General features: G+C 39.7%; 1 protein-coding gene across 1 annotated transcript; it reads left to right on the top strand.

Moving 5' to 3' along the window:
• Positions 1-504: 504 nt before the first annotated feature.
• LOC119733737 lies at positions 505-5741 on the top strand (the record flags this gene model as incomplete). Its single annotated transcript, XM_038207115.1, has 3 exons — positions 505-627; positions 4475-4711; positions 5709-5741. Coding segments are annotated over 3 exons (393 nt in total), but the record flags the coding sequence as incomplete, so codon positions are not given.
• Between the last annotated feature and the right edge of the window lie 11117 nt (positions 5742-16858).

Raw genomic sequence — 16858 nt, 5'->3', positions numbered from 1 at the left:
CTCCATAAGAACCAAATACAGCAGCAATAAAGTACTACTGCCTCAGGGTGCGTTCAGAAAGGGACCGAATAAAAACACTTGTGTAGCAAATGACGTTTGCAAGGCTACATAATCTCTTCATTTACAATTTGGTAATTCTCATTACAGTAGCTTGCAATTATGCAGTTTGTTCGTCATCTTTGGCACAATTTAAACATGTTGAAAATCCATATTTTTATCCCTTATTGGGAAAACAACGATAACTGCCTAAATTTGATACAATTTGGAGCCAATGGCACCTTTGATTTGTACATGTGCACTATGCAAATATATTTTAGGTGCATGTACAGCTTTAAAGGTATTATAACTTGGGGAAAGAATGTGATTGTGTATAATGTACATGTAAGCTCTTAACTGTTAATGCTGGGAAAAAAATACATGCGATTCACAATAGTGCGCCTCCAAGAGTTTGCAACGCGTTGGCCAATCACAATGCGCGAAATCAATTGACCTTTTCCAAACGCGCATTTCGATGCAGGGGAGTTTCTCATGGAATATGATGGGAAGCTGATTTCCGCAGCAGAGGGCGAGCGCAGAGAGGAAACTACAGACAGTTTCTTCCGGTATTTCTTTACCAGCAGGGGCACAGCTTAGTGGTACGTAAGTTGTGAAACGGTCGTCACTCAATTTTTTTAGTTATCGGTCATCATGTTTGTGGATTAATTAATTTAGTCCTATAATTGAGCCAAACTAAGTGTACGAAAGTCTCTAAGCGTTAAATTGGTATAGCTCCCTCTAGTGATTATGACTCTAGAATATTCCAACATGATTCCAAATTTAGTCACATTTGTCATGAAATCATTCCGATACATTTCCCAATTATTCCTTCAATCAAACGTAAAATCCCAGGTTAACCCAAATTTTCCTAATCATCTGTATGCCATCCATCAGCAGCCATGCGTAGAAGCTAAAAGTTAGTAGATTTATAGATGATTTTAAGGGATATTTTGTGGGGGGGGGGGGGGGGGTTGTAATGGATAAATAACGTGGGTTTCATCACATGTTGTTTTATGGGTACATGTACGTACATTTTTGGATCTTTTTATCAAGGATTATGCCCTCATATTTGGCTGTTTCGGCACTTTTGCCGAAACAGCCTTTGTTTTCGTTAAGATTTTTATTTTTTTCTTTTTTTTTTTTTTTCTTTTTCAGTCATTTTCCCCATAGCATTTGTACACTTTTTTTGTCACCGGCACTTTGGGCACTAAAATCAATCCGATTGACTTTATACTTGGCACACACTTAGACCAGCATCTGAAGTTGTGTGCCGAACATTGACGTCATCGTGACGTCATCGACTAATTTATTATAGAATTGTGAATATTTAATTTTTCCCATAGACTTTGTACACAGAAATAAAAAAAAAATTGTTGATTTTCAAAGGGCATTTTTGACTCTTTGCCAGTAATTCATTTGCACCAATCTTTGTCCAAGCAAAGACCCTAATTCAAACAACATTGTGTCATGATGACGTCATGATGACGTCATCCGGTGTGTATTTATAGGCAATTAAATTGTGACACTTTTAATATTTAAAAATGCATAAGAAATCAACCGTATGCGTCCGCAGCATTCTGTTACCGGCAAGTGATAGACTAGGTTGAGGTCTTTATTTTATTTAGTGTGCGTGAAATCACGTGACCCTTGCTTCCGGTCGAAAAAGGCCAAAACCGGAAGTGGCTTATTATTTAAAAATGGTAATAGATATGAACTTGCTTTTAACGGTGTTAGTCTCTTGGCTAAAAGTATTCTTCAAATCATCTACCAATGACGTCATGCAATCTTCGAGCGCCCTCTAGCGACAGGTTGAAAATTTGCAAAAATGTATTTTGAATAGATGTCTGTGGCGAAGTTTGTTGGAATCGCCTAAATATTGGTGTATATGATGACCTTGACCCACTTAAGACGTGTGCGAAGTTTTAGGCGAATGACGTCATCAGACCGGAAGTTATAATAAAAAGACCCTGTTTCATTTGAAAATTCCTGAAAAATCAACCATGGCAGTTTTTATGTTAGTTTTTACTTTAATTGTCGATTTAAGGGTAGGTCTAAAACATTTCAAAGCTTCAAGGCAATAAGCGAACTCGGACATGCCCTGCGAACGCTTAAAACTTCAGGTTGACAGTACATCTGCTCTAAAACATGCACAGAACGTCTATATGTACATACACGTACGTTACGCACATACTGTACATGAACATCGTACATGTAATGTCAGTCAGCCTGCACAGCACGTGTTGCCGAGGTCAAATCCTGTCCACATCATATCACAGTGACCGTTTTAGCCGATTTTCGGCTAACTTTGTGACAGATTTTATGTTCGTGCATGCGCATAGTCAGGGACGTATAATAAAAAATCATAATGCCGAAAAGCCCTATGTTACGTAATTAAAGGTGCAGTTTTTCTGTAGTGGGATTTTCCACAAGTCTTTTCCTATACAACACTGATATCTTACTGAGTAGTTCTGAACTTCAGCCGAGAATTACTATGAGAAGGAAAGAGAAATCGTTTTTTTTTTCGCGCTGTCATTCGATTGAACATATTCCTAAGGGTCAGAATATCAAGTAATATTTCATAAAAATGTTTCAGTTCAAAGGCAAATTACAAATTTAAAGGTGCAATTTTTTCTGCTGTGGGATTTTGTTTTTAGCCCGTTAACTTTGTACACGTGTTAGCCCATTGACTTAGTACACGTTTTCAAGCCACCATTTCTATAACTTGGCGATCTAGAATCGTCATCAATGTAACAGCCAAGGAAGACCCTCATACAAAAATTATGCCAAGAATATGACGTCATGATGACGTCATCACCTAATTTTTTTTATTGATTTTTGAAAATTTACGTGCATATTATGAAGTCCTATATCTACAGAATTGTAAGTCTGATTGGGTTGAAACTTGGTATGTGGCTAGACCGGGATGTGTTATAGGTAGAAAAAAATTAGGTGGTCGAGACCTGAACATGATCTTTGCGGGAATTGATAATTAGCGAGGGTCTTCATTTTTTAAATATGTGCAAATAAATCACGTGACCCTTTCTTCTGGTTGAAACCGGAAGTGCTTTGTAATTTAAAATTGGTGAAAGACGCGAACTTGCTTTCAACGATGTTTGCTCTGGCTAAGTTGTTCTTTACCATAATATTATAGTAATAGATGAAACTTTATGTGACGTCATCATGACGTCATCACGTGACATGTGACGTCATAATTCAAAGCCCTATGCGAATGGAATCACATATTACATTTATATGCCACCATTTATTATAAACAGAACTACACATCATTCGTTGATGGAACACATGTCACATGTCACAAAAAGCTACCGAAACAGCCCTATGTTTGTCCACAAACATATGTCTAGTTAATCATTATTGCTGGTTAATTTAGTGTAATTTGGGGCTTATAATAGCTTATCTAATCCCTCAGTTTGTTAGATAATTTAGTTGATACATGGGGAAATTATTACATGAATCTTCGTCCATTTTCATGCGTTGTCCATGTCACCTCATTAATGTAGGTTCCAATATTTATTATTGTATTAATTTGGTTTCTTGTAGAACCACGGCCTACCACACGGCTTACACAACCTCCATTGCAGTTAACGGCTCCCATTCCACGGCTTAAAGTCTGCATCAGTAAATTAACCTAATCAGCTCAGCTACTTTCTTCATTATTGTAATATGAGAACAATCAGTAATTAAAGGAGAGCAAATCAACCAATCAGAGACTCGTCACCAGTCTCCTGTCCTGCCCTTTCTTTCACTAAGTGTTACGATATGTTAACTGGTTGACAGCAGTTCTTTCTAATCTCTAGATAGTGCAGGAACCAACAAAAATAGCCAGATGCGTACAATAATAAAATATTATTGTACGCACCTGGGTATTTTAGCTGAATTATTATTGCAGTCATCGGTACGAAGGCATACAATACGCTGAATAATAATAGAGAAAATAAGTCGTGTATATGCACCGTCGTTCTCAACTTTAGTCACAAAGACCACTGGCCAACATCTGCTGTTGCTATGCGCATAGCTCAACCACTGCCCTTGCCTCCCGGCCACGTGCGACCAAAGCACGTGCTTCCCCACAAAAAATCAGGGGAAAAACAGCCAGAAAATTTCATTATAATGGAAAAAACAAAATGTTTTTGCATTCTATAGCATTTGTGTGTAAAAAAGTTGATTCATTTAAAAAACCATGATTAACCCTAACAGTCCTGAATCCTCCAAAACCGAAGTATATAATTTTGCACAGGCCTTTGGGAGATTAGGGTATGGTTGCTTTGCCTTTGACAATAGCCCCAAAATGCAGGGCAGAAAGGCCAATTACAATGGACACCAAGGCCAAGGGCTCTTTTGTAAGGGCTTTTTATTTTGAGTAAAAAAAAATTAGGAACAAAATAACAATTATTGCTCTTTTATTTTATGTATACAGTGTACTTTGATTTTTTTTTTTTTTGATTGTATTCATTGCGGTATTGATGCAACATCTGAACCAACAGAGGGGAAGCAACTTGGGCGCTTAGTTAATCATGGTGATTTGAAGGAGGCCAATTCCAAGATGAAAGTCATCATGGATGGGGACAAACCAACACTCTGCCTTTTCTCCATTAAACCCATCCAGAAGGCAAAGGAAGTGTTATATGATTATGGGATCAACAAGCCTGAAATGGTATGAACACGTACTTTTACAATGTATGGGCATTAGGAAATAACATTTTGAGGGCCTGGTTAAGGCGAGGACCATTAAAATAGGGTTGCATTCAACTCACACAAACGTTCGCATACATTTGCCAATACACATCCTATAGAAAGCTGTTCATGTAGTTGGCAAATGTTTGTAAGTTAAACACACCCCAGGTCTGTTGTGACGCAGTGAAGACATGGTCGTTACACTGTTTATTCCCTTTCGCCTAATAAATACCATTTTAATGAAATGAACAGTGATAATGCTAAAAAAATTGTTGCTTTTTTGTTAGTGCTTGTGTTCTGTTAGTGTTCAGGGGCCATATATTTCAGCTAAATACACGGTACCCTGTCTCTTCAATCTGTGTTTGTATTATTACTCACATGTTGCCAGAATCTGGCCAGTTACGCAATAGGATAAACTTATTTGAACTCCTCAAATTTTCATAGCAGCTTTGAAAATTGCACAATGCACTTCCTTCCAAAATGTCTGCATTGTGTTGACTGTCTTTGGGATCGAAAACTTGGATTTTTGACCTTATAACTTGTACACCTGTAAGTTGTGTAACTTTCTTAGGACAAAACCAATAGAGGTTATGCGTTAAGGCGAAGTTAGAGGGCAAACCTTTGTATTGCCTAGATAAGCCTGAGTAAACCATTCATTTGTAATAAATTAAAATAACACACAAAACCCTCTAAGATGGCCGCAACGCATAACCTCTATTAGCAACTATTGCAACAAAGCAAGATGTTTTAATGCTCTCTTGTCAGACTACACATGGTGTTTGAATGTTATATATATTATATGGTACATACCTACTGTACAGTTGGAACACTGTACTATTTTTTAATTGTCATTTTGTTATTAAGTTGGTTTTGGTACCAGTATTTGCCAAGTCCGATTCCTGTATGATGAGTCGGAACCCGAGTCAACAGGTGAAGTCTTAGTTTCAGAACTTGCTTTGACTTATTTCTACTTTCAGGTGTCCCAACACCTCAAAATGCATCGTCTGTAGACAACACATCAGAGAATCGGACACCTTCACCAGCCATACCGGTGTTACCACCCATAGGACAAGGGGTCGTGTCACCTGCACCACCACTAATCTAATCTATTTAATATCTTGCAAAGTTTGTGGTGTTCAATATATAGGTGAAACGAGAACTACACTTAAGAGACGTTTCTATGGCCACAGATCCACAGTCAACACCCATAAGCTGGATACACCCGTAGGACATCATTTCAATCTTCCTAATCACTCAATTTCTGACACAATTTTACAGGGCATTGAGGCACTAGGAAACCACAGAGAGATTGTTCGTCTGAGTAGAGAGAAATTATGGATAAGACGTCTCCAGACCATTCAACCCCATTAGTCCGTGGGACGAGGCCTTTTTTCGCTCGTTACGCGATCTGGTCTTCCGAATTTTTTCTAATATTTCTCATTCCATTGATCAAAAATAGAAAGCGCTAACAAACCACGTTCCCACATTCCTGGGTGGTTTGGGACTTCACAAATGAATTTTAATTAACATCAAATTCGAGGTTGCAGCCAAAAAATCGTTAGACAAATATAACGCCCGAGAGAGGATACAAATCAACAAATAACGTGCAAGGTTTGTGTTGCGTCGCCAAAGAACCAATCAAATTGCACGTTCTATATACGTCGACAATTGGCGAGTCCAACATGGCGTCGTCGGAAGCAAGTACCGAGTCCGAGACCGCAGCGGAGACAGGAGGTGAAAATGCTACAAAATCATCAGTTCAGTGTCTCATGCACTTTCCGACTGGAAAGGGTGAAGTGCAGTTATTTACGGAGCACAGCTGGTCACGTTTCCTTGAGTATACCGACGTCTGGAAGGCCTTCACAAAAGGGCCGCAAGCCGAGATAGCAAGGCAGTTCATCGCCAAAACATACTCCACGTCAGCCGGTGCAAGTGTTGCCACGGATCAGCATGATCAGCCCGTCAGTATGCGGTTGCAATCTCACGATCCCAGAGAATGCCGGTCATCATCGGTGAGATACAAATCATACGCTTCCATTCACACCGAGATTGTGTAATATCATACTAACCTACCATCATGTCCATGACCAAGCCATTGAAGGGGGGGGGGGGGGGGGCAGGGGGGGGGGGCGGGGGGCTTTGAAAATTCATGGCATGGGTGGGGGGCCTGCATGCACAGTACATGTAGATTTGTATGCCTTCCTAAAACTACTTAAATGCAGTCAATGATTGTTTAACGTTAGTCAACATGTTAGTGCCTTGCAATTGTGTAGTCATGGTAGGCCTATTGGTCACGGTGGTCATGTTGGTACTATGTAAATGTAAACCTCCACATTTTTTTTTCTGTATAGGTCATGCTACAGTCAGTGGACAAGTCCAAGGTGAAGAGAGCAATTCAAGCCCAGCAAAAAGAGAAGTCTAAAGTTGCAGGTACATTTTATTTGTATAGAAACTGCTGCTTCCATTTCTATTCATTAACAAAATTGGTAACCTTCATGAAAAAAAACTGCAGGGGGAGGATGGTGTGATAAACGTATACAAGTATAGTTGTGAGATGCTGTTGATAATCTCCCTTCCCCCAGTATTTATCTGATGTCTGTAACTAATTTACACTAGAAAACTGTTGTCATAGTTCAGTTCACCCAGTGCCCATTTGAAATGTATTTTGTTTATGAAAAGACAGTCCAAAGAGTTTCATGTTTCTTTTGAAACTTTTACTTTTAGCTATAAAAACGCATTGTATGTGTAACATAGGGAGGAAAGGGAGTCCACCTGGGCTAGTGTACCATCCACAGATATATACATGGCCATTTACATGCACATGTGAATACCAGTATTAGGCCCAAGAACTGATAACTTTCTTTCCATTTATTGTAATTTCGAAAAAGGGGAAGGTTTTAATGTATACTGTTGTTTACCCTCCCCAACCGACACCCCCCCCCAAAAAAATCTCAAAAATTTAAGGAAGAAACATGACATATACCCTCCTGATTTTGTTTATTTGAGAGCAACACAACATTTTCATTAAAAAAATGGCCTTCTTTCAATAAATACAACCAAATAAATAATAATTACATGTAAACAGTTGAATAAGATTGTATTTTTTGTTTCGCTCCTGTATTCTAGAAACTGAAACAGCCAAAAAGGTTCCCCACCCCCTGTGAAAACGAGAAGACTCCGTTCAGCCACGCAAACGGTTTCTAAGACTGCAGCAAGATCACAACACATTTTACCCAAACAGTGCATCCTTTGCAGGAAGGGGAAGTGTGTGACCTGCCGAGTTACAAGGAAGAGCTACAGGCAAGAACCCCTGAACACATGTACTACCCTACAGGCTGAAAGATTGCTACAGGCGGCGGAAGACAACAACAATGAAGAACTTCTTATGCACATTGTCAAATCCAAAATGGATGTGCTCAGAATTGTTTTGGTGCATTCGTGTAATTGCTCTTATTGTTTCTTGTATTTGACACTTATACATGTACTGTAATTGTAGAAATTCAACTGAGGAAGTGCCATTGCATTGGTGTTGTCAGAATAATTGATATCTGTGAAAACACATTGTTTACAAACTGGCATTTAGAAAACTTATTTTTGTTTTAATTTCTTTTTCATGAAGGCTGTTAATCAAATTGGCAAAAAGGTACATGTAACACTGCATAAGGTGTGTTTGAAGTTGTATTAAACACTTATGAGTGTTAGATATGGTGTATATTGGGATTTGGGGAATGGATAGGGCCAAAAAGGAAATAATCGGTTGTATCGTTTAAAACAGAAGTACAAGAAACAAATGTATACTAGATGGTTTTGAATCCAAGTTTTTACTGAGAGTGGAATGCCTGCACACCTTAAACAATTTTTGTAAAGTTATATGCTACTGGAAGCTGTTCTTTTGGGGCTCTTTCTTCTGAGGAGGATCTTTGTAATTTAATTGTTTGAGGTACCTGCCGTCCTTACTCAAATTGTTCATTCAAGAAAACAACACTAACTGATTAAGATTTTTCCATCTGTGTATTTCTTTTGGCTGAATGCAGTATGTCATGTACAGCACATCAAATTTGGAATAAAAAAGTTATATAAAACAGCATTTGGATCGTATTTGTTATTTATTGTTTCAAATCGTTCTTATCCAATTTAATCTAAATTTAAATCAATTTAAGTGTGACACCTGCCCCATATTAATGATGATCATGCGTTTCAGCTCACTAACAGCCATTCAGAGAAGATTGACTGATTAACAGTTTTTTGTGGGATATCATAACAAAGCAACTTGCAAGTTCTCTCAAAATGGATTTGTCTGGGGCTCATTGGTTTTACACATTATTCCTTCATAAAGGCTTGTTATTTACAAGATATTTTATAATAAAAGGAACTCCCTGGTTATTTAAAATGAAATTAACTGTAATAAGCATCTTGCTTTAGAAATTATTACAAATAAAAAGGCTAGAATCTAACATTAAACAAATGTTCAGCAAGACGGGCGAACCCGCCTCGTGCGCGCATGCATTGCGTGTAAAATGTATAGTTGCTGTGTCAAAAGAGGGCGCTATTTCTTTCTTTTTATTTTTGCACAATTCGTGCGTGTTTTTGTCGTATAATTTCTCATTCCCAAACAATTCGTGGACCGGGGAACAACGTTTTTCTGATATGGTACACCATAATCTACATATCTGGCAAGTTTTATAAAATTCGGCGAACCAGATCGCCTATCTCTAAAGCGTTTTCGGGCTCTCGTCCCACAGACTAGTGAGCACGGCGCAATGTTTGGCCAGCCAGGCGGAATGTTGGCGGTGCCAGCGGCCGTGATGTTTGTTAAGCATAAAGTGGAATCACCGACCTCAAATATATTTTTAATTAGGTGAGGCAAGTTTTAGTCACTTTTGAAAGCCAGTCTTGATAATTTTCGTGGCGCAAATGAAAAAAATCCAGGCACAAAATAAACATGATTCCTTGCTCTTTGATTAGTACGACTGATGCTCCATTAATCAGCACCCCCAAAAAATTGGGGAAATAATTTTCCGACCTACTGACGCTATTTTGAAAGGCATGTAATCGGAAGCAAAAGTTGTTTTTTTTCTCCACCTTAATTTCTTAATTTGAAACTAACATGTAAATGTAATTCATACTTTTCTTGTTAGGAAGCAGTGAAATACAGGTTGTGAAATGTTAATTTGTTTTTAAGTTAACAACTTTGATTTTTTTTTCTTTAATTACAACAATATTAGTGGCCTACAAGATCTCCTCTGAATTTCAAGGACAAATCTTAAGATAGAGACCCCCAGATTTGCTCTAAAATGCACCAGAGAGCTTCTAAAGCTCAAACATTTTCGGGTTGTTAATCATTTGCTGTGCACAGCAAATATTCCCCCACATGTTTGAAAAAAAGCCTGGGGAGAACCCTGGCCGACAAAACCAATAAGTTTGGATTGAAATGTATCGATTGAATATCTTCAAAAAAATGACACTACATGCATACAACATACAGTGCACTGTGTCAGGGTACTGGGATGCATGCGAAGGTTTTGGCATGGGTTTGCAAGATTTGGTACTAGCACGCATGGCAATATACAATTTTTTGCATTTTTTAAAAATGCATTACAAAATAAAATGCCCTCACCTTCACGCACGTGTAGATCAATTCAGATATGAGTTGCAATTTAGGTGGATAACAAGTGTCGCTATGTATAACTACGCGTGTAGTACGAGCGTAGCCTTTTATCACTTACAGGTAGGATTCAAAACCGGATATAGGTTTGGATTTAACTATACGGTTACAAATTCCAAAATACTGTTTGCCAAATGCCTAAGCAACATATAAAAAGTGTAGAATACTATCATTATCCTTTCTTGGATCGATACATCGTCTGGAAAAGCTCTTTTTTTCATGAACTGTGTTCGGCTCTTGGTTTGAGTGATTAACTTTCTTAAATCACTGCCAGTCTAGCAGATTATCAAACTGCACTAGCCCGGCGGTCTAGTGATTTTCTTTGCCCCAATTTTTACTCAAGTAATTTTTTTACTCAAGTAAGTTTGACTTGTCTACCTCAGCGAAAGGAAAAAAACTGTCACCAGCGCTACGTGTTATTAACTGTTTACATACAATTTTCCCCCAGATTACAGCAGAAAATGTACGCTGAACCATGTTTTCCGTTTTCACGTTTTCCGTTCGTGTCACACGCGTTCGTGTCCTGAGCGATGCCTTATCCAATAAAAATGCACCCTGGGATCACTTGTATAGGTAGACTTGTTACCAGTCCGCGCATGGACTGGGATACATGCACGGACATGTCGCTTCATGCAGTTTGGCAGTGGCATTGGAGAATGAGACGGAGACCAATCCAGGGTCAGGACAAGTCTACTACTAATAATGTACCTGTAGCGGTACGTGTTCATGGCATACGGGCCGTGAATACTGCTCTGCACGCAAGAATATGCTATGTTTGTCAGTCCGACTTAATCGAAGTAAAAAATGCAAGATGTGAACAACTGTTCCGGGCTGATTTGTCCGAAATAAGCGAAGATCCCACATACGCGATCCAACTAAAGGGCGGTGCAAACTTGGCGCGAAAGCGATTTCGAAAGTGAAATTCTTGTGTCAGATCAACTATTTGTGCCGCGAATTTGCGGAAGTTGAACACATTTCAACTTGAGCGAAATTTCGTGACAACATTTTGGTGACGTTAATTTTGTTAAGTATGAACCAGCTTTAAGCGATAATTTTCATCAAGAAAAACATGGGAGAACAAACATTCCTAGCAATTCAGGTATGCAACTTTTCCTCGGATCAGCTTATTTCCTCTTTTTTGAATTCCCATGTGTGCCATTGAAAGTAGAAAAACACTGTACAAAGTCTGGGGGAAATTTGAATTTCCTCTTTTTTGGTGATTTCCCAGTTACATGCCTGGCAATTCTGTCCGAGATAAGCGAAAATCCGACTCAAACAATTTAATCATTTGAAACCCAAGCTTCAAGAGAAATTGAGCGTTTTATTTTTGGTACTGGTCCAGTAAAAATCTTTTCGGTCTAGTAAAATGTTTGAGTTACTAGCCCGGTGATGATCTAGTGGATTTTTTTTGGAAATTCGACCCCTACAGCGGGTGCTTGTTCACTGATAGCTAAGTGCAGCTAAGGGCGGCATCATGTCCCAGTGTGTGCATATAGCAGCGGGAAGAAAAGGGGATGCGAGAAGAAAGGGACGCGTTGATTAGAGGGCATTCTGGGCCTGGGAAGAAAGGGATGCGATCGCGATGATTGGAGGGCACTATGGGCGTGGGAAAAAAAGAATTTCAAGCACGCTTTGCAGTAAGCTGTTTGTCTGGGACTCGAAAGGGGTGTGAGGTCTTAGCCCTTGCAAAATTATCTTTGAGTGAAGCCTCAGGTAGGATACGCAAGTTGTCTGGAAATATTGAAAGATCGTGAAGTGGCAAATAAGATTTGTTGAACATTTGGCTTTGATGTAGAGTATTTTTACTTTCTTTTTGGCTCAATGTCATGGCAGTAAACGTATGATTCTTGGTGGACAAAAACAGCATGGCAGGCTGCATTCATGGTCACCACACCATCTCTGCTCGGAAGGCGCACCATTTCCATACAATGCAGTGCAGTCTTTGTACGGATCTACCCCGTCCTGCTCCGAGGGCCTGTACAAGAAATGGCATGATGCTTGTAGACAATGTTATGTATCATTTTCCTCAGGGGCTACCCCCACCCCCTGAAATTTATTTAAGAATAATGCTGGAGCACTGTGTCATACAATATGAGACTAAGAAGATAGGGGAAAATGAGTGCACGCAATACGTTGTAAACAGTATCTATGTAGAAATAGCAAACAAATGCTGAATAAATTCTTTAAGAGGTAATTTCCACCGGGATTGAAAAGTAACAAGTAGTGCAATCCAGCGACCCCAATCATCAGTTTAAAAGTTGATGATCAATGGTTTTAAAGGTCTGTTGCAATGAGGTCAGTGCCTACGAGTGCATTAGAAAGCAAACCTGTACGCCAGATTGCATCTTTCAGGAGATTCATTGTGGTTTAGCTAAAAAATTACAAAGAAGATGCACTGTGTGTTTTCTCTATACACTTGCGAATGTCTGATGCATGTGATTTTATTTTGTTGCAGATGATAACCTAGTTGCACAGAGGACACCAAAATATATCATGGGTATAGCAGCTGGAATCTGGATTGTAAGCTTTAAATGTAAGCTAATGATTATTATACTGTACTTGGATGAACTTCACGGTGCAAAACACATGAATTTTGCTCATGTTTACCTAGCTCAAGCACCACGATCCACAGTGGGCCAGAATGGGATGAAAGTGCGCCAAAAATAGAAATCATTAAGTCTTGTGCAGGAAGGTTCACCTAACTAGGTTTTCCGACCCGTAGAATCCAATGGTGAAAGTTACATCAGAGTATGACGTCAGCAAAATACCGATTTTTGATTGGTCTTGATGTAATGGACTGTATTTTGCGGTAAAATTGTGACAAATTATTGCTTGTCAGTAAAAAAAAAAATTAGAACAAACAGGGGAAATTGCTAACATCGTTGTTTTTTTACGATAAAATATGCTAAATTTTAACTTCATATGTCATGACGTCATCTGAAACAGATGTTCTATTGATGGTTGCGTCATGTTCAGTTGTGAAGGAATGTACAAACATTTACTTTTACTTTTTGATATATACATACACAGAACAACCCCGTTATCGAAACTTTAATAGACATGAAAAGGACTTTTACTCACAAGCTATGAAGTGTCACTATCCGATGACTCACTACCTTGATCCTGATCAGGTCTGTCACTCTCAGAAGATAGGCACAGTTCAGGATTGGTTGTCATGTCTACAACTTCTTGAGGAAGAGGTCTTGATTTTCTCCTGCGATACACAGACCTGCTGCTGACCACAATATCACCTGTCACCATAAGCCTGTGAAAGACGTCACTCATGGTATGAACTCTAGATGTTTTCCTTGCATGTCTTAGGCGGAACATCTTGTTATCTTTGTTTCTTGCCTCTTGAGCTTCTTCGCTCATCATCCCGATTGGGAGGACTGAGGAGGACATAATGTCTGCTCCGTGGATAAGTACCACATGAACACTAACTGGCATTCTGAACCAGGGATACAGCTGGATGTATAGATTTGCTGTGTCCTTACAATATGACCCGAACTTTTTGTGGTCTATGGGTAGACCACAAGACAATGCAATGAGAATGACGTGGAGTTTGTCAACGAGGCTCTCATCCAGTCCACAGATTGAAGAGAAGATCTTCTCTGCTTGAAATGCTCTGCGAGCTGTATTCCCGTCATTAGTGCTCCCAGCTCCTGGCTTTGGTTTATCCACTGTCAATCCAAGTTCTACTTTGAAACGTTCTTATATCTCATCCTTTCTGTTTTTCATCACTGCTTTGTCGTGATCAGACTGCACTTGCCATTTCTTCAGTGAAAATCTGTAAGCAATGTGAAGCAGCATTTCAAAACAACGTATCCATTTATGGAGTGGGCATAAACCGAATCTGTATTTATCTTCGACCGGTTGCGGTAGCTGATCGATGTTATTGAAGTCTTTGGGGGTTGCCTGAGATACCGTCAGGGTAACATTTTTGTTTGGCTTCTCTAACCACGTTGTATGGGGGATAGATGTCTGCATGCTTATCTTTAGCAGAAGTCCTCAATGTTTGATAAGAAGATTTGGTCATCCCAGTCTCTATCAAAAGAGCTAATGCCTCATCTGATGTGAAAGGTTCTGGGTCGGTAGATCCCTTTGAGATTAGTGTTCTCAGCTTTGTTGGTTTGGTTGGAGTCATTATTGTAAACTTTAAAACATACTTCAAATCAGGGTTTTTCCATACGCCCCCTGAGAAGCTGCAAAGAGCAGTTCGCTTTGTCTTCGCTCTTGAAGGAGTGTCTGTGCTTTCCTCTGCTTGGTGCGCTTAGACGAAGACAACCAGTCTTTTTTTGGACGACCCTTTGACGTACTAGGCTCGGATGATGTGGCATCCTAAACGAATGTTACCGTTCGTTTTGTTCCTCTTCTTGAGAGCCAGTTATCCACTTTAGTGTCAAAACACAACTCTCCTTTCAGCCAGTCTGTGTTTTTACGCTCAAAACTCTTTTTGTTTCGGCTGCTTTCTGCCCATTTCCTCCTCAGTTTGTAAAGGAAATCCCAAATGCTTTTCATCACTGACTGACGAATCTCCTCTGGAATATCACATTGTGGAACATTGAACACATCCATAAATAATTCTAAGCAACCACGGCAAGAGTTTTCAATGTTTGATGCATCATCAACAGAAGTGACAACTTCAAATAACCGCTTTCTTGGTAAAGACGGCATAGTGCACTGTGGCACAGCTTACAGATACATATTTAAAGACGACTAACGGCAGTACTACTCATCACAACATATCGTCACCGTTTTCACGAACAGCCACACACTACCCAACAAACATTAGGTAATTGGCCCAGTACCGACTTCATTCAGGCTTGTACCGGCAGTACCGTAACGGTAATACCGGTATTATGCCGATACATCACCATTTCTGGTTTCATAACTTTGTTCGGTACCCACCCGTTACAAACAAATCGGCTCCGATCCTGAAATGGGCCAGTTAAGGCAAAACGTTTTATGACAGAGCACGTATTGGCCCGATACCTGTCCACTGTCTACTTGTAGTAACGGACCGTAACTAAAAGAGAATACTGGACCTGTTTTTGACCATTTGAAGTGCGGTATTGGCCCTGTATAGTTTGCTCAGTACCTGACCGTTAAAAAAAAATAGGCTCCGGTCCTGAAATGGGCCGGTAACACGAAACTTTTTTTGGCAGAGCAATATTGGCCCGATACCTTGCCATATCTACTTTTAGTAACGGCCCGTAACTGAAAGCGAATACTGGACCTGTTTTTGACCATTTGTAGTACGGTATTGGCCCTGTGTAGTTTAATTAATCCGCTCGGTACCTGACCGTTAAAAAAAAATAGGCTCCGATCCTGAAATGGGCCGGTAACACGAAACTTTTTTTGGCAGAGCAATATTGGCCCGATACCTTGCCATATCTACTGTTAACGGCCCGTAACTGAAAGAGAATACTGGACCTGTTTTTGACCATTTGTAGTACGGTATTGGCCCTGTGTAGTTTAATTAATCCGCTCGGTACCTGGCCATTAAAACAAAATAGGCTCCGATCCTGAAATGGGCCGGTAATACGAAACGTTTTTTTGGCAGAGCACGTATTGGCCCGATACCTGTCCACTGTCTACTTGTAGTAACGGCCCGTGATTGAAAGCGAATACGGGACCTGTTTGTAACCATTTGTAGCACTGTATCAGCCCTGTATAGTTTAATTAATCCGATCGGTACCTGGCCCAATACCTTGCCATGTCTACTTTATAACGGCCCATTAGTAAAAGAGAATACTGGACCTGTTTTTGAGCATTTGTAGTACGGTTTGGGCCCTGTATATTAATTAATATCCGCTCGGTACATGGCTCAGATCCTGAATTGGGCAACTTAAGGCGTAACAGAGCAGTACCTAGTGTGGTGCCGTACGCACTTCGCACAGCAGCTGGCAGCGATCCCTACTAAAGTACACAAAGTTTCAGCTTTAGGTTTCGGACTTAATTTGCGCTTTTTTTGTAAATGCTTTGTTTAATCCGAACACCGGCATAATTTTGTTTTTGACTGCTGCTGATTTTTGACTGCTGATGAATTGTCAATTACGTTGTACATTGTTATTGGGGAAAAGTATAGCATGGCGACAATGTGTAAGCCAATTGTCCCCTGCTGATCTCTATTATAGCGCTTCGGCCATGCATGTGCGTCACGGTACTGTGCACAAGACCGTGACGCGCTCGCACACTCGCGGTGGCCATTTTGAAGCTCCCTCAAAAGCCCCACAACGCACGGATCCGTATATAAAAGCACATAATTACAATAGTTAAGAAAGCAATTTTGGATCATCAAACACGTTTTTATTTATTCATTTTGTCCACACTGTTATTATATTGTACTCATATTAATATTTGTTCAAAAATATAATTATATTTGATGAATTTGCATACACTTTTACGTGGCCAAAGGGAGTGTCAAAATGGCGTCCAGTGACTTAAACCCCAATCACGATC

The sequence above is a fragment of the Patiria miniata genome, unplaced genomic scaffold (genome assembly GCF_015706575.1).
Source record: "Patiria miniata isolate m_02_andy unplaced genomic scaffold, ASM1570657v1 HiC_scaffold_26, whole genome shotgun sequence".
In the NCBI taxonomy this organism is placed as follows: Eukaryota; Metazoa; Echinodermata; class Asteroidea; order Valvatida; family Asterinidae; genus Patiria; species Patiria miniata.
This window is presented reverse-complemented; position numbering and strand designations above follow the sequence as displayed.